The 21,658-nt window shown below is 47.9% G+C and overlaps 2 protein-coding genes across 2 annotated transcripts; one reads left to right on the forward strand and one right to left on the reverse strand.

The window, feature by feature from the left end:
• Positions 1-3,455: 3,455 nt before the first annotated feature.
• Positions 3,456-19,471, forward strand: nrps1 (nonribosomal peptide synthase Pes1; the record flags this gene model as incomplete). The annotated part of the gene is made up of 8 exons (XM_022531363.1): positions 3,456-3,947; positions 4,004-4,420; positions 4,546-4,848; positions 4,902-14,043; positions 14,094-14,473; positions 14,529-15,189; positions 15,241-16,395; positions 16,449-19,471. The coding sequence occupies 8 exons, from the start codon at positions 3,456-3,458 to the stop codon at positions 19,469-19,471; spliced, it is 15,573 nt and encodes a 5,190-aa protein (XP_022391317.1).
• A 699-nt stretch (positions 19,472-20,170) lies between these two features.
• Positions 20,171-21,652, reverse strand: ABOM_004234 (uncharacterized protein; the record flags this gene model as incomplete). The annotated part of the gene is made up of 1 exon (XM_022531364.1): positions 20,171-21,652. One exon carries the CDS (start codon positions 21,650-21,652, stop codon positions 20,171-20,173), a length of 1,482 nt encoding a protein of 493 aa, XP_022391311.1.
• Positions 21,653-21,658: the final 6 nt, after the last annotated feature.

A 21,658-nucleotide genomic window follows, 5' to 3' on the forward strand; every position in this document is an offset into this window, starting at 1 on the left:
ACATGAATAGTTACCTAAGAAGAGTCCAGTTGGACAAATTAGGGCATCCCTGTCGTGGTCCCCACATATAAGTCTTTGAGATATACAAGGACCCATAGTAAGCATGCTTTACGACCCAAATCAAAAGTACTGCGTACTAGTTCTGGAACGAGCTCGGGTGGCTGTTGCGGACGACCGGAATACGGATGAGAAAGAATTGGCCTAATTCAAATCCCGAGCTGAGAAGCAGCATAATCCAACGTAGTATGTAATATGCCTGCTGAGATCTTATCCATCTCAGAGGCCACTCGATATCTATCTAAGGCGAACATGGCTACATTTAGAAAAAGGAGTCTAATAATAATAAAAAATAACTAAAAGAGAGAGTGAGAGAAAGAAAAGAAAACCACGTCACAGAATCAAGTAGCACCTACAAGAGAAGTTATTGCTAATGCCATTTTCCCTGTTATAGAGATCGCGGCCTGTTATCAACGAATTTGAAATTGTAGCGTGCGGTTGACGTGCTCATTGCTAGACATTTTTCTATTCGTCATGGGCTGCCTGAGTCTCAACCACAACATCAAGAAAAAAAAAAAAAAAGGAAAGAAAAAAGAAAAGAAACGAACAGAAAAAAGTGAGGCACCTGCCTCGATAGCAGGATCGATAAAACCGAGCCATGACGGTGATGGGTCGAAAGATTGTTACGGTGCGGAATGACCAGGTACCTAGTACTACTAGTCGTGGTGGCGCGTCGCTTCGTTGCCCATTCATGAACAAGATTCCAATAGTGGCTTCCAAGGAAAACCAAGGGAGAAAACACCATTGTGATCAACCAAGGCAGTAGTGTGGATACGTCCGTAAGTATATTGTCTATATTCCTTGTTAATAGCAGCACTACGGAGTGGACGGTCTTGACCCACTATATTGATTGGGCTAGAGCTTACTTACTCCAGAGGAGGTAGACTAAGATTTTCGTGATCGATGGCTGTGATTCAACGGATCTGAGACGGATCCCACTTGTAGCTAACTAGATTGGTGCTAATGCGTCGTGTTGGGAACCTTCGGGAGTCGACGGCAGACTTCCTCAATCGAGGTTCCATACTAAAAGATGACCAAATCTACCAATACCAACGCATTGTATATTACATACTACTGCAGTAGTTATTCTTTACCCCTTTGATAATTGAATCCTGCAGTACTTTGCCGCTTTTAAAAAGCCCCTAAACTTAAGGGTTACTGTAGTATTGCTTGCTAACTTTAAATATGGTGATGCCTAAGCTTAGATACATCATGCTACTACTACTGCTGCTGCTATAAAATCCTTAGTTCAGCTATAAGCTCTAAATTGATTAATAAATACTCTTAGTTTAACTATCATGAATATGCGGTAGAGAAGAGCGCTACTACGTACCACTAATTAATAAGGGTGGGACTTCCACGTCAAACGTTAAGGTTTCGGTTGAACATCGCCATTTTCCGGAACCGCGATTTTAGTTCGTCGTATCCATTTAATCCCCCGGGATCTTCGATGGTTAAACTAAAATAAAATCGGTTCAGATCTCCGCAGAGGAAAAGTTTTGTGGGACTAAAACATCCTCAGTCTGACAGCTTCATCCAAGACATCCCCGATTGGACAATACTCGTTGTCGGACTTAACTCACAATTAGCTAAAAATAAGAAAATTACGAGGTGTGACAGATATCGGCCCGATATGCAGACCATCGATTTACGACCAGTACTCAGTAGTACTACTTTACTAGTACTAGTGCCTCCTCCCCCTTGCATCGACTTTTTTTTTTTGTCAACAAACCTCTCCACTACCTCGCATGATGTTCACATTAACGAACAAACGGCTGTCGGGAAGGGCCAAAAAAGAAAAAAAAAAAAAAACTTTGCTGGTGTGGAAACTTGACGATGGAAATTTCACCAGGCCAATCGCTTCCCGATCCTTCCATTTTCCTTCGGATCCCCGGCCTGAACTATAGACACCTCGCAAGAAAAATCTCCGTACTATATGCTTAGTGATCGTTAAATCGTACACGTCAACCAAGGGATGACCTCGCCGAACCTGAGGTTGTATTCGCCGTATTTCCGTGTGACCCGGACATTCTAATGCCCCGTAGATTCTCGTTAAGCGAGCTAAAACTATGCAATCGTTAGTGAACATGAGGGTCAAACATCCATCGTTTGCTACCAATTGAGTTCGAGTATGGTATAATTCGCCACAGTGATTACCGATTCAGCAAGGGAAGCATCCGAGAACTTAATGATTCAGATTCTAACCGCCTTGGGTTGCTGCTGATCCACCATATCTGCTTTGTCCTATCCCCATCGGGTTGATGGTTGCAAGGGGTTGTTGATTCAATTCCTGAACAACAGGTCATGATCTGCTCTCTCATATCTGTAAGCGAATGTAACGGTGCATAACAGAATTATGCATCTGGGGTTCTGCAATACGATATCTTATGCACCCTGTAGGAGTCAATGTGGAAGCGAACCTGGCTTGATGCCCACGAGATGTTTGCGTGGGCCCAATGAAAAACCTCCGAGATTAACTACGTAGCTGCCTGAACGGGAAAGGAGCTGTTGCTCCGCCCAGTTAGTCACTTGGTTAGGTACCTGAACCACCCATAAGCACTGCAGCAGGCTCAGCTACGACGCTTCCCTGCTGATGCTTCCAAGTTCTGAGAGTGGATGCTCGACGAACCCACTTAGTCTGGAGAGAAAGAATCCTTTCACCTAGGAGAAACTTGGCCCGTCCCAGAGTCCACTAAAGTGAACTCGGCTATCTTTTCTCTACCGAGTACTTGATACCTAACGAATCTAGGATCGCCCATATTACTGATCTCGTCTTGTTCCAGACCTAGAAGAACTCCAAGGATTACGATGGGGCAACTTCAAGTTCTTACATGGTTCTTGCAACCCAGCCATTCAGCGTTCAGCTCCATTTGCGCTTTCTTTTCTTTCTTTTCTTTTTCCAATCCGCCTCTCCTGACTAGGGGTCCACTATGTGGGTTATCATTTTCTTAGGCTTCAAGCCATACCGGGGAGTGCACATTGCACATGAGCCCAGGCCCCCGGTAGAAGTTCGAAAGCCATTAACTTCGTTCCGGACATCACCCGGACTCACACTAAAGCAAGGGAAGATAGAACCCCGTAAGAAGCTCGGTGGCTAATAGTTAAGGCGTTCATGTTTTGTCATTGGTCCTTGGTGCCTTCGTGTTCTTCGGCTGTAGTGTCAGCGCAAAGCCTTAGTTATGTGATGCAGTCCTTTAGCTCCATTGATCTATTTTCGTCGAAGCAACTTCTAAGACCCCATGATAATATCCCATGATATCAGAATACAATTTAAAAGTGTGAAGGAGCACTGTGCGAGTTGTCAGCTCCTCTCGTGCCTTTTTACATACCTTTACATTCCTAATATCTAATCTAATACATTTGTCTTTGCAGTGTTCCGCAAATAGCTGCTGACCAGGATGGCCCACTCTACCCAATGCTTTTTGCCAAAATTTGGTTCTCTATCTGAAGGTCCGAAACAGCCTATGTCGATGAGGACCAGGACGAGCAGTTCAGAAACCACCCAGTTGATTTCGGCGTGGCAGGAAGGACAACTCGACGCTCTATTACAAACCACGTGGGCCTTGGTCCTTTACCGCTATACCGGTTCTGCAGATATTTGCTTCGGTTGCCAACACCTGACTGCTCATGATTATGCAACCCATTCCTCAGATAGTGCGACAATCCGTACATGCAGACTCTCAGTCAGCGAGGATGACTCTATTCGAGGACTGCTTGAGAAAGCGAAGGGTCAGATTGACCTCGCCGATTCCGCTGAGAAATGTGGAACTCTGAGCGGGGTGACTAGAAACTTTCGGCTGTATAACACCATGATGATGATTCAAAATTGTCGTGAGACGACAACGACTTCGACAGATACCCCTGTCGCGGTGATTGCCCTCCCAAATGAGGTAAATTGTATGCCATGAAGCTTTTGACCAGAACCTACTAACTTTTCGATCATCAGTGCCACCTTCGCCTTCACGTGAAGGTTTTGTATGAAGATATCGGCATCTTTATGGAGTGGTGGAATAACGATATATCAACAGAGCAAATTAGGAGCATGTCCAGCTATTTACAACAGATGCTAACCCGAGTTCTTATGGCAGATGACACGGTGGTGAGCAAACTAAGTGGCATATCAGAAAGCGATTGGGCTCGCATATGCAAGTTTAATGCAGAGACGCTAGAGGCCCATGACCGCTGTATTCATGAAACAATCCATGAGCAGACAGTACTCCAGCCCGAGAGCGAAGCTGTGTGTGCTTGGGATGGAAGCTTGACGTATAGCAAATTGGATCTATTAGCTTCTCAACTTGCGTACCACCTTCAAGCACAAGGCGTTGGGCCTGAAGTTCGCGTAGCGCTATGTTTTGACAAATCCGTAAGTGTCCCGAGTAGCCTGAAGTTCCGGAATAAATTGTGCTTCCCCCTCCCCACCGTTATCCCGAAACTATCGCGGCTTTTTGTCTTTGCTGTTCACTGCAAGATTCTAACAGGTGCCTCCAGAAATGGAATATTGTGGCACTGCTTGCTGTCTTGAAGGCTGGTGGTGCCTTCGTGCCTTTAGATCCAACACACCCAGCGCCTCGTTTGCAATCTCTTGTTCGGTCTGTACAGGCGAGAATTATGCTGTGCTCTAGAAACCACGCCCAGAACCTAAGGGCGGTTGTAGAGCACTTGATACCACTAGACAGTGACACTTGGGAAGAACTTTCGATTCCCTGCGGAGACGTAAGTCTATCGACGGAAGTAAAGGGTTCCAACGCAGCGTACGTGATCTTTACTTCCGGATCAACTGGAGAGCCAAAGGTTTGTTGTTCTCAATTTTACGAGGAGGATTGCCCCTCAACTGATGTTCATAGGGCACTTTGATGGAACATAAAGCATATGTATCCAGTGCAATGGCTCATGCACCGCGACTCCGTGTCTTTGCCTACTCACGTTTACTACAATTTGCGGCGCATACGTTTGACGCGAGCTTGGTTGAAATCCTGACATCGTTGTTGGTCGGGGCTTGCATCTGTGTGCCAAGTGAAGAAGCACGCCTAAACAATATTACCAAAGTAATCAACGACATGAGGGTGAACCATGCTACTTTGACACCATCATTCATTGACTTCGTCAATATCTCAGATGTTCCAAATCTTGAGACTCTTGTGCTCGCCGGTGAGGCAATGTCTCAATCGCACCTGGAAATATGGTCCAAAATCAACCTTGTGAATGGGTTTGGGCCCACAGAGACCGCCGTTACAGCTGCGGTTAACTCAAAGGTCACTAGGTCCTCTGATAGCAGGGATATAGGCCTTCCCACGGGGGTCCATTGCTGGATTGTAGATTCAGATGATCACAACCAGCTTGTTCCTGTTGGTTGCGTTGGGGAAATGCTAGCTGAGGGACCTTCTCTAGCTCGAGGATACGTTAATAATCAGCAAAAAACTGATGAGGTTTTCATTTATGACCCATCCTGGGCGAAACGCCAGGGTGGAGGCTCTGGCCGGAGGTTTTATAAGACCGGCGATTTGGTACGGTATAATTCTGAAGCTGGCTCGCTGACGTATATAGGAAGAAAGGACACACAAGTAAAGTTTCACGGACAAAGAATTGAGTTGGGCGAGATCGAAGACAATCTGAACACTGATTCAAACATAAGGCACTGCCTTGTGTTCCTCCCGAAGTCTGGGTTCTCTGAAGGCAGAATAGTAGCGGTATTGTCTTTGCCTATCTTCGACGGGATTTCAGACTCAGATCCGGTACCCCTGAGACTTCTTGAGGATTCAAAGAAGAATTCAACCATATCTCAGATACGTGATCGATTGTCGGCACGCTTACCAGCGTATATGATTCCCACGGTGTGGCTGTGTGTCGAGACTCTGCCAATGCTTGTATCCGGTAAACTAGACAGAAAGGCAACTGCAAATTGGGTTGGCAATCTGGAAAATGACCCAAATATCCAACTCACCAAGCTTGACCCCATCCTTAGTGAGAGTAGCACTCAGTCTGAAAATGCGACAGAGGAACGACTGGCTTCCATCTGGAGCCGTGTCCTCAATATCCCCAGAACCCACATCAGCCTCGACGAAAGCTTTTTAGGTCAGGGAGGTGACTCGATTGCCGGATTAACATGTGTTGGTTTCTGCACAAAGCAGGGAATCGGTATCACAGTTCAAGATATACTTCGGAGTAAGTCGATTAGGGACTTAGCAACCCGTGCAAAGGAGATTCAACAGCCAGCATCTTACGAAGAAACTATCGAGAAACCATTCGGCCTTTCGCCAATTCAAAAGCTTCATTTCATGGTGCGCCAAGAGGGTCAGGGGCATTTCAACCAGAGCGTGCTGACGCGCTTGAATCAACAAGTCGACGAGTATGACCTGCGCCGCAGTATTGAAACGCTTATTAGCCGCCACTCTATGCTCAGATCACGATTGGCTGACTTAGGCACTGATGGATTACAGCAGCGTATTACAGAAGACGTTGCTGGCTCTTACCGTTGGCGCATGCATGATGTGAACCGTCAAGATCAGATTGAGCATGCCATTGCCGATAGCCAGGCAAGCATCAATGTTTTCACTGGGCCTGTCCTAGCCGTTGATATGTTTAATGGAAATGGAAAGGATTATGTTTTGTCTCTCGTTGCTCATCATCTAGTTGTCGATATCGTTTCCTGGAGGATCATTCTAGAAGATCTGGAGGATTTACTTCTGAACCCGGATGAGGCTAAATCGCAAACCGGCTCTCTTCCTTTCCAGACTTGGTGCCAAATGCAAGCAGACAAATGCCAGGAGCTGAACACGACATTGGACGACCTTCCTCCGCCGGACTTCGCCTACTGGGGAATGGAGAAATGTCCTATTACTTACGGAGACGTGGATTGCGAAACATTTGAGGTCGATGCAGAGAGCACCCGTACTCTCCTGATGGACTGCCACCAAAGTCTTCAAACTGAGCCTATTGACGTGTTTCTCGCCTCCCTTCTGCATTCTTTCCTGCAGACTTTTAGTGACCGATCTTTACCAGTGATCTACAACGAAGGCCACGGTAGGGAGGTTTGGGACTCTGGAATAGACATCTCGCGAACTGTTGGGTGGTTTACCATTCTGCACCCAATAACCTTACACCAGATTGCAGAAGATGACCCAGTAAAGACACTCATACGTGTCAAGGACCTCCGTCGACGTGTTATGGATAATGGCAGGCAAGATTTTGCACGGCGCCTGGTTGGCGATGCGAAAGACCGTGGTCATCCTAGCCCAATGGAAATTTCATTCAATTATGTCGGCCAGCACCGAGACTTGCAGAGACAGGATGGTCTCTTCCAGCTTATGAATCAGATGGCTGGAGAGGCTGGTCGAGGTGGAGGAGCAGCAGACTTTGGCGAGAAAACCCCGCGATTTGCCCTCTTTGAGATCTCTGCGATGGGTGTTCAAGGGCGCCTGCGTTTTACGTTTTCTTTCAACCGATATATGAAGCATCAGCAATCCATCCGACATTGGATCTCAAACTGTCATGACCTGCTCAAGCATCTCGGTTCAAAATTACAGTCCCTTGCGCCAAAACCAACTTTAAGCAGTTTCCCAATGCTTTCCTTAACGTATGAAGAGCTCGAGACGATATTCTCGGACAGACTACCGAATGTTGGAATCAAATCTTTTGAGCAAGTAGAGGATATCTATCCTTGCTCGCGCATGCAGCAGGGTATATTATTGAGCCGTTCCCGAGACGAGGGATTCTACTCTGTGCATGACACATTCGAAGTGAAGAGCTCAGAGATCGAACCTGATGTCAATCAACTGGTGCTTGCTTGGCAACAGGTGGTTATGCATCACCCAATGCTACGGACCATATTTGTGGACAAGCTCACAAGCCGGGAGCTGTTCTGCCAAGTGGTCTTAAAAACCATCGACTCTCAGCCGAGCATTATCAGATGTGTGGATGAGAGTGAAGTGCTCGCTGCGTTTGATGAACAGGACCCAATGACCTATGTCGGATATCAGCCGCCTCACCGATTTACTATCTGTCAGACGGCTTCTGGAAAACTTTTCTGCAGACTGGAAATCAACCATGTTTCCATGGATGGTTCTTCGATTTCAATTATAGCCCGAGATTTACAGCTGGCATACGCTGGAAAGCTGGAAACACACCGCAGACCGATGTTCAAGAACTTTTTGCATTACTTGCGTGAGCAAGATGACAGCACCGGGTATTGGTGCTCGTATTTGTCAGATTGCAGACCTTGTCACTTTCCGGTGCTTAATGATGGCATCATCTCTGAAAAGAAACTCCGAAGTGTTCGTCTGAACGTCAACTTCTACAGCGAACTTCTAGAAGCGTGCGAGAAGAGTGGAGTAACTTTGTCAGCCGCTATTAGCACGGCCTGGGGTCTTACGCTTGGTCAATTCTGTGGCTCCAGTGATGTTTGCTTCAGTTACCTGGCTTCTTTGAGAGATATGCCTGTCGAAGACATCGAGTCTGTTGTCGGGCCGGTTATAACGCTGTTGGCATGCCGAATGAAGATACCCGGAAATGGTTTGCTCGAGGATATCCTACATCGGGTTCAAAATGACTATATGGAACAACTATCCCACCGAAACACGTCACTCATTGATATACAACACGCCTTGAAGCTTTCGGATACGACACTGTTCAACACTGGTGTCTCATACAGGAAGCTACCACCGAACAAAGCCACAGCGGAGGAAGTTCAGCTTGTGGAGGTGGGATCAATCTACGATCCTGCGGAGTTCCCCGTTTATGTCAACGTTGAGGTTGCTGAAGATGACGCGCGCATTGACCTGAACTATTGGACGACGGCTCTGTCAGTTGGTCAAGCAGAAAACGTTGCCAGCGTTTTCCTTAAGGCTCTGGAAAACATTGCCCAATACCAAGATACTAAGGCTAGCACGATAAGTGATATTGACTTTCTCAGCGAGCAGGCTTGCACACAGCTATGCGAATGGAATGCGAAGTTACCAGATAGGCCTGAAAAGTGTGCACATGAAGTCATTCAGCAACAGGCATTATATCTTCCTCTATCAACCCCCGCAATATGCTCATGGGATGCGAACCTTACGTACTCAGACGTTGAGCACCTTTCAACTCGACTGGCTCAGTATCTGATAGGTCTCGGAGTAGGATCCGAAACATTTGTCACCTTGTTTTTCGAGAAGTCAGCTTGGTATGTCATCGCGCAAGTCGCTGTGCTAAAGGCTGGCGGGGCATTTGTCGCTTTGGACCCAAGTCATCCAGAAGCTCGACTACGGGGTCTAGTGGAAGACGTTGGAGCTTATGTCATGTTATGCTCAGTTAAGCATACTGAGAAAGCGTCCCGGCTTTGCGATATTGTGTTTGGAGTCTGCGAAGCAACAATCGATGGGCTTGTAATTCCAGCAACGGTTATGCCTGCTGCTACGCCAAGCATACACACCGCAGCTTATGCCATTTTCACATCTGGTACAACAGGCAAGCCGAAGGTGTCAGTAATTGAGCATATATCGCTTGGAATAGCTGCATCAACGTTCCCTGAGATTTTCAGAGTGGGCCCGGGGGCTCGTGTCCTTCAATTTTCAAATTACATATTCGACGTACACGTGTTGGAAACTGTTATAACCCTTATGGCAGGTGGCTGTATTTGTATTCCTAGCGAAGAAGAACGACTGAACGACTTGTCTGGGGCTATTAATAGGATGGGCGCCACCATGTGCACCATGACGCCGTCCACAACAAATACTCTGAATCCAGAATCTGTTCCCACATTGGGAACAGTCGTGACTGGAGGAGAAATAATGACCAAGAGTCATGTTGACCGCTGGGCAGACAGGCGTGTCATAAATGCATACGGGCCTTCTGAAGCTACCGTAGCTTCCACGGCAAGTGTAAAGGCTGATGGAGGAAGACGTCTCACTGAGGATTACAACTCAATTGGCACTGCATTTGCTGGCAGGTCTTGGATCGTCGACCCTGATAATTACCACCGTCTCCTCCCTATCGGAGCAATTGGCGAATTGGTCTTGGAAGGCTGCAACGTCGGGCGTGGCTACCTTAACAATGTTGAAAAGACTAGGGAGGTCTTCATCACGGACGCTCGGTGGACTGAACATAGCGGACTAAAGAAAATATTCAAGAACAAGGAACGCATGTACCGTACCGGAGATCTAGTTCGGTATAATGCCGACGGCAGTCTGTGTTTTATCTCGCGTAAAGATACTCAGATCAAACTCAACGGCCAGCGGATAGAATTGGGAGAAGTCGAGCAACAATGCGTCGGTTACCTCCCAGCGAACACACAGGTTGCCGTTGAGGTGATTACACCAGAAGCAAAAACTGTGGCAAAATGCCTCGCTGTTTTCTTCGCTACTGGTGATCATGAGGAGGATGAGTCAGGTCTACTGCTTTCCACGAGTGAAACAACAGTAGACATTGTGAAGAAGCTGCATAGCTCCCTGAAAGAGTCCTTACCGGTTGTGATGATACCGAAGCTCTTCTTCCCGGTACGTTGCCTACCGATTGCAGCAACCGGAAAGCTTGATCGCAAAGGGCTTCGTGCCATGGTTGAACCTCTGCCAAAAGAGAAACTGATGCAATACACTACCTTCAATGATGGTTCCAGACAAATAGCCGAAGGTGGAGCTGAAGGTAAACTCAGGGCTTTGTGGGAGGAAGCATTGGGACTTGCACCGGGCTCTGTCGGCACTGATGATAGTTTCTTCGGCATTGGGGGTGATTCTCTCTCGGCTATGAAGCTTGTTAGCGCGGCAGACTTTCAGGGTGTTGCACTCACAGTAGCCGACATATACGCAAACCCTATCTTGGCAGACATGGCGAAGATCTGTGAGCATTCGGAAGCGTCAGCGGACACGGTGACAGTCGAGCCGTTTAGTCTTCTGCCTTCTTCGGTGTGCAAAGAAGCCATACAAGAAGTTACTGATCAGTGTCATATACCTGAAGGATCTATAACCGACATGTACCCTTGCAGTCCGGTGCAAGAAGGTCTTATCACACTCTCAACTAAGCAACAAGGAGCCTACATAGCTCGGCCAATTTTCAAGCTTACGGACGAAGTCAACTTAGAGCAATTCAGAGCAGCGTGGCAGCAAACAGTGGATGAACTCGATATTCTGCGAACTCGTATTGTTCATACGGACTCTACGGGATTCCTTCAAGTTGTGCTTGACAAGGAAACTATTTCTTGGACTGCTGCAACGACGATCGATGAGATCATGGATGAGACACCAGAGTTACCAAACCAAAGTGGAGGGTCGCTGACTGCCTATGCAATTGTCCAGCCTAGAGATTCCTCTTCCCGCTATTTCGTTTGGACAATACATCACGCACTGTACGACGGATGGAGTGTCTCATTGATTCTCAAAAGGGTGGAAGAGCTGTATAAAAGCCCTTCCACTACGGGCTCTACGCTTCCATATAAGCTTTTCATTAGCCACCTGCAAGACAAGGATATGTCTGAGTCAGACAACTTCTGGAGATTACAACTTGCCGACATCTCTTGTTCTCCCTTCCCCCAAAGTAAGGCTTCAATGTCGGATGCTGTACGTGTTGGAAATCGGTATCACAGCAGTGTAGAGATCGGCCGGACTCCAGAGATCAAAGACTTGACTCTACCCGAGCTTATACGCGCTGCATGGGCCATCGTTATCTCAGCTCATACTAGCTCCAGTGACGTCTGCTTTGGTGAAACACTCATGGGACGGAATATCAGTCTCCGCGGAATTACTGAAGTCGCCGGGCCTGTCCTTACAACAGTTCCTACACGTGTTCAGGTTGACAGCGAGCTCTTGGTCACTCAATTCTTGCAGAACATACGCAAGCTAACCACAGCGATGATACCACACCAGCACTCTGGGCTCCAACGGATACGGAAACTCAACGATAACACGTACCTCGCTTGTGACTTCCAGAATCTCTTGGTAATTCAAACGGAAGAGGGAACCATGAATGGAGACCTGTGGGTTCCAGAGAATAACCAAACCGGTAGCGACTTCTTTACTCATCCACTTACTGTCGAATGTAAAATCAGCGGTTCGAAGCTGGTTTTGACTGTCCACCATGACGAAATTATTCTCGACAGCTGGCAAACTGAGAGGCTTACAAACCAGTTCACGCATGTGATACAGCAGTTGCTCACTTTCTCTGAGGAGGACATCAGAAAGGTGGGTGACCTTGTTGTAGCCAGCCCTCAAGACAAGCAAGAAATCATTTCGTGGAACCAGCGACACCCAACTCGGGTTGATAGATGTGTTCATGATATTATCCGGGAGAAGGGCGCTGCCCAGCCTGAGGCCCCGGCCGTTTGTGCCTGGGATGGTCAACTTTCCTACAGGGAAATGTATGGCTATGCATCATCATTCGCTGCCTATCTTAACTCCCGTGGGGTTGGGCCTGAAACGCTAGTGCCGATTTGCTTGGATAAGTCTGTATGGGCCATAGTCACCATACTCGGTATTCTTATCGCAGGTGGAGCGTTCGTGCCTCTGGATCCTGCCCACCCAACATCGAGGCACAAAGAGATCTTGGAAGACATAGAAGCTCGTGTCATTCTTTGCTCCCCTCAATATCGCAATCGCTATGCAGGTTCCGTTAAGACCATTGTTCCTGTCAGCCAAGAGACCATACGAGCTTATAGTGCTCTTACAAGGAAGACCCCAAGCCCTAACTGTGCTACACCATCAAACATGGCTTATGCGATTTTCACCTCAGGAAGTACAGGCCGGCCTAAAGGTATTATCATCGACCATCGCGCACTTGCAAGCAGTGCTACAGCTTTCTCACCCATTGTGCACTTGAACGAAAATTCACGAGCCTTCCAGTTTGCTTCTCTGACATTCGATGCCGCTGTCATGGAAGTACTTGCCACACTGATGCATGGAGGTTGTATATGCATTCCAAGTGAGGACGAGCGCTTGAATGACGTTGCCGGTGCTATTCGGCGAATGGATGTCTCGTGGGCTTTCTTAACCCCATCGATTGCAAGCATTATCGAGCCATCGACAGTCCCTTCTCTAAAGGTGCTTGCATGCGGAGGAGAGAAGCTGTCACGGGAGGTAGTCCTGAAGTGGGCCCATCGCGTGAAACTGATCAATGGTTATGGACCAACAGAGACAACTATTTTCGCTGTCCTGAATGATGTAACCCCAGGCACTGAACCTGCTTGCATTGGCTACGGCATTCCGTCCACATTGACATGGGTTGTTGATCCTGAAAACCACAACCGGCTCTCCCCCTTGGGTGCCATTGGAGAGCTGGCTTTGGAAGGTGCCGCTCTTGCAAGAGAGTACCTCAAAAGCCCAGAGAAAACGGCCGATGCTTTTGTCACTGAGCCAACATGGATCAAAGACTTCCCCAGCTCCCTACCTTCACCCAGGAGGATATACAAGACTGGCGATTTGGTAAGATACAACCCAGACGGTTCTATTGAATACATCAGCCGTAAGGATCATCAAGTCAAAATCCACGGTCTCCGTATGGAGCTTGGTGAAATCGAGCATCGTCTGTGCGAAGATCGTCGTGTGCGTCACGCCGTTGTGATTCTACCAAAATCAGGACTTATTCAGAAACGCCTGGTCGCGATCTTGTCTTTAGAATCTTTGAATTCAGGCAGCGGTCTTAATTCTGATGCAGCATGCGAGCTTATCAGCCAGGATCAAATGGACGTTGTATATTCCGAACTTGAAGAAATTCAGAAGGGTCTCGAGTCACAGTTACCTATCTACATGGTTCCACAAACATGGGCTGTGATCAAAAAGCTTCCAATGCTGGTCTCTGGAAAGCTAGACAGGAAAAGGATAACAGCCTGGATCGAGAAGATTGATGAATCGATATATGATCGTATAATGCAGGATTATGATAACATCAAACGAGGCAATGGCAATACGGAGTACAAGAATGAAGAAGACCACGACTCTTCCATCAATGTCCTGCGTGATATCTTTACTCAGGTGCTCAACATTCCATCCTCAAAGATCGATTCTACTCGGTCGTTTGTTAGCCTTGGTAAGTGTATTTTATTCATCTATGTAAGGCTGGAGGCTAACTTTCCACAGGGGGTGATAGCATTACTGGCATGGCTGTTATTTCCAGGGCTCGTAAGCACGGACTCAACTTGACGCTACACAATATTCTTCAGAGCAAGTCGATAACCGAGCTTGCCCTTACATCTACTGTCATAGTCCAGACAATCAAGCACGAAGAGAAGTCTGGCGAATTATTCGACCTTTCTCCAATCCAGGGCTTGTTTATGCAGATGACGGGTAAATTCCAGGGCAGGGCTCGTTTCAACCAAAGCATGACAGTCCGCCTTACAAAACGGACAAGGCCAGATATTGTGAAGAATACCATCAAGGCGGTTGTTGACCGACACTCTATGTTCAGGGCAAGATTCAGCAAATCTTCTGATGGAAATTGGCAACAAACAATCACTAAGGTACGTGCAATACTGTTTATAAAACCCTAAATATACCAGGCTAAGCATTTCACAGGATATTGATTCATCTTATCGGTTCCGCACTCATTCTATCAACAGTCCAAGTGACATGTTGCCCGAGATCGCGGAAAGCCAGCAGTGCCTGGATATCCAGAACGGGCCAATATTCGCCGCAGATCTATTTGAGGTTCGCGGTCATGAGCAAGTTCTATTCGTTGTAGCCAATCATCTTTGTGTTGATATGGTGTCATGGCGCATAGTCCTACAGGACATGCAGGAATTCATTGAAACCGGTACCCTGTCCTCTGACAAGCCACTATCATTCCAGGGCTGGTGCGACCTCCAGGTCGAGAATAGCAAGCGAGAAAACGGTGTTATCCAACTGCCGTTCTCGATTGAGCCGCCCAATTTGGCTTACTGGGGCATGGCGAACTCTCAAAACCTCTATGGTCATGTCAAGATGGAGTCGTTCACCCTGAACGAAGAAGCTACTGCTTTCATTCTTGGCCGCTGCCATGAAGCTCTTCGAACGGAGACTGTTGAGATTCTACTCTCATCTGTCATTCATTCCTTCCGTCGAGTATTTGCCGATCGGAACGTCCCGACCATCTACAATGAGGGCCATGGCCGCGAAGCCTGGGATGCTAGCATTGACCTCTCCAGGACAGTTGGCTGGTTCACAACAATGTGTCCTCTGCATGTTGATGGAGCCTCAGGTATGGATTAGATAGAAGAAAACTTGCAATATGTTACTGACTAGAAGCTAGATATTATCAATACTCTGAAGCGAGTCAAGGACACAAGACGCAAGATTGCGAATGACAGCCGGTCTTACTTTGCTCAGAGTCTCCTCCATCCACCAGCAGATGGTTCCACAAGCTTCCCAGTTCCCCTAGAAGTTGTCTTCAACTATCTCGGTCAGCTCCAGCAATTGGAACGCAAGGACTCCCTATTCCAGCATTATGGAGGCGCATTTGATGCTGAAACCTTTGAATTGTCAGGAGATATGGGGCCTCAAACGTCGCGGTTTGCTCTCTTCGAGATCTCCGCGATCATCATCAAGGATAAGCTTCATGTTTCTTTCACATACAACCTTAATATGCAACACAGATCACGTATCCAGAACTGGGTCTCTGAGTGCAGAAGAACCCTTGAAGAGGAGATTCTGTCCCTCAAAGACTATTCGCCCGCGCCAACTCTCAGCGACTATCCCTTACTCCCGACAACCTATGGCGGACTGGATGATCTTGTCAAGAAAACTTTGCCTAAAGCTGGGGTTGAAAGCTGGGATAGGGTTGAAGACATCTATCCATGCTCTCCGGTGCAAGAAGGTATCCTGCTCAGCCAACTTCGCGATCCGCATGGGTACATGTTCCACGGTATTTTCGAAGTTCGTTCTCTCCAGGGCAAACATATCGATTCAGCATTACTCAGAAAGGCATGGGCAATGGTAGTCAGCCGGCACCCGGCCTTACGTACATTGTTCATCGATAGCAACTACAAGGGTGGGACTTTCGACCAGCTGGTCATTAAGGCACCTGGCGATGATATCCTCGAATTCGAGTGCGATGAGTCGCTTGCATTCGCTAAACTTGATCAAGTCAGGCTTCACGATATAAATGCTAACAGGCGCATAAAGCTTCCGCAGCATTTGACCATCTGCACGACAGACTCTGGGAGAGTGCTCATGAAGCTCGAGATGAACCACGCGGTCGTCGATGGCGGCTCCATTGACGTTCTCTTCAGAGACCTGGCATTGGCATACAATAACCAGCTCCCTGCAGGATCGGGGCCTCGTTACAGTGACTATATTAAATACACCAGGAGCCAAGTACATGACAAAGCATTACAGCACTGGAAGCAATACCTCGCCGGAGTTCATCCCTGCCATCTATCGTTCTCTGCTAAGCCAAGAGGTTATCGTCAGCTAGGCTCTCATTTAATGAGTTTCAACCGTTTCGCTGAATTGCAGAAGTCTGCGAACATAATTCTGTCACCCTTGCTAACCTAACGCTTTCGGCCTGGGCAGTTGTTCTTCGGAGCTTCACAGGCTCAGACGATATCTGTTTTGGCTATCCTTCCGCTGGTCGTGATTCTCCGGTTCCCGGAATACACGATGCTGTTGGTATTTTTATTAACATGCTGTGCTGTAGAGTCAAGTTCACATCGGGTCAGACATTAGAGGATGTCTCCAAGTTGGTACAGAGTGATTATATTGGAAATCTTCCACACCAGAACTGCTCCCTGGCACAGATCCAGCATGAGCTTGGCCAACAAGGACAGTCACTTTTCAACACAACTCTATCCATCCAAAATCGTTCAGCTCCTCAAGGCCCCGGTGACAATATTATATCATTTGAGATGCAAAGGGCACACGATCCGACCGAATATCCTGTCACAGTGAATGTCGAAACAACCAAGGGCCGTGAGGGTATCATGCTTAGATACTGGAAGGACACAGTGTCCGACAGTCAAGCGAAGGACTTGGCGAATGCTATTGCTAAGGTCTTTACCTGCTTCATTGAGCGCCCGTCCAGACTGGTATCGGAACTCAAGCTTACTCCAAGCCACGATTCCTCGGCTATGGATAACTCCGCTTTGATGGATTCGGACGTACTCAACAGTGATGCTCTAAAGAAGTTGATTGACATCCGCGTCAATGAGATAATTACCCGAATGCTCAAAGAGGGAACGCTAGCTATACCTACCGTGCATGAGCTTCACATTAAAGCATCGGAGGGTTCATTCAGAACGAAACGGATGCCTCGTGGAGGGGATCTTTCTGACTCTACGCTGACTTTGACCAACTATAGTAGAGCGTCAACAGATACCAGGGAATCAACTGACCTTGAGAAACGGCTTTGGTCGTTGTGGAGCTCTGCACTGGGCCTATCTCCCAACATTGTCAACCGTAAAGGCAGTTTCTTCAAGCTAGGCGGCGATAGTATAACTGCTATGAAAATGGTTGGCGCTGCTAGAGAGGAAGGTCTCTCGTTGAGTGTAGCAGATGTCTTCGGCAATCCGGTATTCGAGGATATGCTGGCCATAGTCGTCGCGAAGGATACTCCCGCAGTGTTTGAAACTCATACACAGGCCATTCAGCTCAGCGAGAAAGTCCCAGAGTCACCGGTCGTTATCACCAGGGCAGTTTCACCCGACGAGATATCCGTGCTGCGGCCTATACCAATTGACGATTCGTCTTTACAGTCCAGCATCTGCTCCAAGATTGGTGTCTTCAGAGGTGGCATTGCCGACGTTCTCCCCGTTACCGACTTCCAGGCTATGTCGATCACCGCGAGTCTCTTCAAGTCCAGATGGATGTTGAACTACTTCTTCCTCGACGGTAAAGGCCCATTGGACATTAGACGACTTAGAGAAAGTTTCTTGCAAGTGGTCGACGCCTTCGATATCCTTCGGACGGTGTTTGTCTGCTTCCATGGCCAATTCTTCCAGGTCGTGTTGAGAAAGATGCGGCCAATAATCGTCATTCACGAGACGGAGCAGAGTCTGGATGAGTATACTGAGTCCCTACAGCAGCGTGACCGAGAGCAGGACCCCCGACAAGGCGAACAATACGTGCAGTTCTACGTCGTGAAAAAGAAGAACACCGATCATCATCGTATCCTGATCAGAATGTCACACACTCAGTTTGACGGCGTCTGCCTGCCACGAATCATGTCGGCCATAAAACTGGGTTACGAGGGTAGCCCTATTCCCCGAACGTCCTCTTTCTCGAACTACATGCGCATGCTCCCTGGAAACATTACTCCAGAACACTATCAACATTGGTCGACACTTCTACAGGGTTCCAAGATGACCGATATCATCAGAAGACAGACGCCCAATAACTTCCAACACATCGGCTCTTTCACCGCACAGAAGAAGGCCATTGAGATCTCAGCTACGGTCATCGGCGACGTCACGCTGGCCACAGTCATGCAATCAGCCTGGGCCATGACACTGGCCAAGCTCTCTGCACAATCCGACGTCGTCTTCGGGCTCACAATCAGCGGCCGAAACACAACAATCCCTGGTATTGAAAGTACCGTCGGACCCTGTCTCAACATGATTCCAGTGCGAGTCAATTTCGGAGACCGATGGACCGGCCTCGACATCTTCCGCTACCTCCAAGACCAACAAGTCGCCAACATGCCCTACGAGTCCCTAGGATTCAGGGAGATTATCCGAAACTGCACGGACTGGCCCGACTCCACGTTCTTCACCACGTCTGTCTTCCACCAGAACGTCGAATACGAAGGCCACATGCAGCTCGACGACAACATGTACCGGATGGGCGGCGTGGGCGTGGTAGACAACTTCACCGACATCACGGTAGTATCCAAGCCCACAGGTGACGGCAAGCTGGACATCACGCTCGCCTACTCGGAAAGAAGCGCAATCACCACGCCCTTCGCCGCGAAGATCCTCGATATGCTCTGCGAAACCGCACACAGTCTCATCACCAACCCTCAAATCACCCTCCCCTCCCCATCGACCCTCCGCTCCCTGCCCTGCCAAGTCATCGATGACCTCCCCAGGCCAACCGAAGAGCACTTCCTCACCTCTAACCTCAACAGCAGAAGCATCTCCGAGCTGCTCGTCCACTCCGACATCCTCAACAAAACCTGGCAACACGTCCTCCCCAACAGGCACCCAGAGACCCCCCGGCCGCCCTTCCAGCTCAACTCGTCGTTCTTCGGCCTGGGCGGCGACATCTTCAGCATGGGTCAGCTGGCCTGGGGTCTCGAGCAAGAAGGCCTCCAGGTTCGGCTCGAGGAGTTACTCGAGCATCCTACTTTCCTGGGCCATTTAGCTGTACTGGCATTGCATAATGCCAAACAGGAGAATCTGGTGGAGAGGACTAGGACCGTGGAGAGCAGAGCTCCTGCCCCGTCCGTCTCTGTTAAGGGGAGGACGAAGAGTGCCAATTGGAATCCTCTTGGTAAGGCTCTTACTTTGGCCAGGAGGTTTACTAAGAAACGGAGTTCGAAGTCTTGATTATATTGTTGCGGGTTGTCGGTTGAGTGATGACTTGCTTTTCTTACCCTTTATGTGCCAATTCCATCCTTGCGCCAAAGGTGAAAAAAAAGAAACAGGAAAGAAAGAAAGAGAGAGAGAAGAGAAGACACAGTAGGGGGGATATCGAGAGGGGGAGAAGAAAAAACGAAAGATAAAAAGAGAGAGAGAGAGAAGAGGAAAAGGTAAAATAAACAGAACGGACCCAGCCTCCATCCCTCGTTTGTCCAAATTGGTGACCTTATTTGCTGGACTTCTCTACACATTCATTCTATTTTCTTTATTTTTATAACGGTTGTGACCTTGTCCAACAGGACAACTTTCCTTTTACTATTCATTGAGGTTGACACATTTATATTTATATTCATTGCCATATTTGATATTATACCAACTTGTTATTATTCGATCTTGTCAACTGGAAAATATGGGCAATTGCTACCCAAACAGCCTATATCGTATATATATACTATCTGCCTATTTGCTATTAACTTATGTAGCCTACCGCTGATTGGAAAAATGTGCAATGTTTATACTCTCTAGAAGAAATCTAATAACTTGGCATACTCAGTCAATTATCATCCACAGCAGGGTAATCAAAGCGTTTAGGTAGCATTTTCTAGGCTTACCACGATACAGTTATACATATACTCAAAGATTATAACTGTAGGTGAGTTAGGTTTATTATTCACGGAATTTCCGAAAGTGCGTGTCGTTTTCAAGAATGGCCCAAAGTGGGTCATGCAGTGACAAGGCAACCTCTATGTCAGAGTCGTGGATGCCAGTGCTCGCCTTGCATTTAGTTGGTAGAAAATAAGCAAGGCCGTCTACTAATGAAGCCTCCGTAAAAGGGGGCCACACCCTGTCAGGAAGTATACAGTTGCCCTGCGTGTCGGTGTCAAAATGAATCCCGTACATGTTGAGCTTATTCCACTGGCTTATAATGAAGCTTTTATCGTTGAACCGGAACCGTAGACTGATATTGCTCTTGTTCGGCTGCGCCATGACCCATAATAAGGTTTCATATTGATCTGCCGGCGTTTTTGCTCGTAGCGTCTCATGGATTATTTGTGCGGTTTGCGGTAACGAATCATCGGAAAGCTTGTTGAGTGATAATGTTATATGAGGCTCTGATACTGCATTCGGGAAGTATCTCGGTAGAAGATTCAGCCGTGTTCGTGATCTCCAGTCAAGTGATGTGAGAAGATCTGCAGTATCATCACAGACATCTACAGCCGTCTTGCTTAAATTTTGATGATGAATTCGTGCGCGTTGAACGCTCAGCCAGAGGTGTGCCGAGAGTGCTTCGAACGTTGAAACCCACTGGCAGCTACTTGCGGCATTTTTCAAGGCGAGGAGTTCACCTCGGGTGAAATGTAGCAACTTTCCGGTGACAAGCTTGTTAGACTTAAAGTCCATCATAGTTGGTGTTTGTTCGACGTGATAATCAGCCGGCTTTGTGTTCAATGCTATCTCAGATTCCCGCGGACCTAACTCAAAATCAGATAGGTAAGATGTGATGCAGGGCAGTTGCTGCAGCTGCACATCTTCCAACGGTGAGCTCATTCGCATTGCTGTGCGCAATTCGCGGTAAATCTCGGCGAGATCTTCCATCAGTTGCGAAAAGCCATGCGCGTCGCCGACAGTGTGGTTTAAACGCACACCTAGTGAGACTGAACCACACCCGAATCGCGTATGTTGAATGCTCAGGATTGGCTCATTGGGAAAGCCCTCCGGTGTGCCACTATATCCTGCAAGCAGTGCCTTGCCCTCTCCTGGCATATCATCCGGGGCCAGCTGCACCACGTCTTGACGGAGTGGCGATTCACATACCGCGCTATGTAACTCTGCACCCTCACCCAGTTGATAGATTTCGGTGCTTCCATCCTTAGCATTAATACGCACTCGACCGGTCAGATGTGGGTAGAAGTCCAGTAACCGAGAAAGCGCCAAGTGCAGAAGGTCAAATGCAATGATTGGGCCACCAGCAGCGGTATCAGTCCCAAGCGGTTTCCTCCATACAAAGACGACCGCGATTGTGGCAAACGGCGGCAGCAAGTGGTCGAAAGGCCCAAGTGGAAAAGGACATGGAACCTGGGCAAGACTGCGCATATCTGCACATTGCACTTTGTGCGTGGCAAGAGTCGTTACTGGAAAACCAGACATGGTATA

The sequence above is a fragment of the Aspergillus bombycis genome (genome assembly GCF_001792695.1).
Source record: "Aspergillus bombycis strain NRRL26010 chromosome Unknown contig00022, whole genome shotgun sequence".
Taxonomy (NCBI): domain Eukaryota; kingdom Fungi; phylum Ascomycota; class Eurotiomycetes; order Eurotiales; family Aspergillaceae; genus Aspergillus; species Aspergillus bombycis.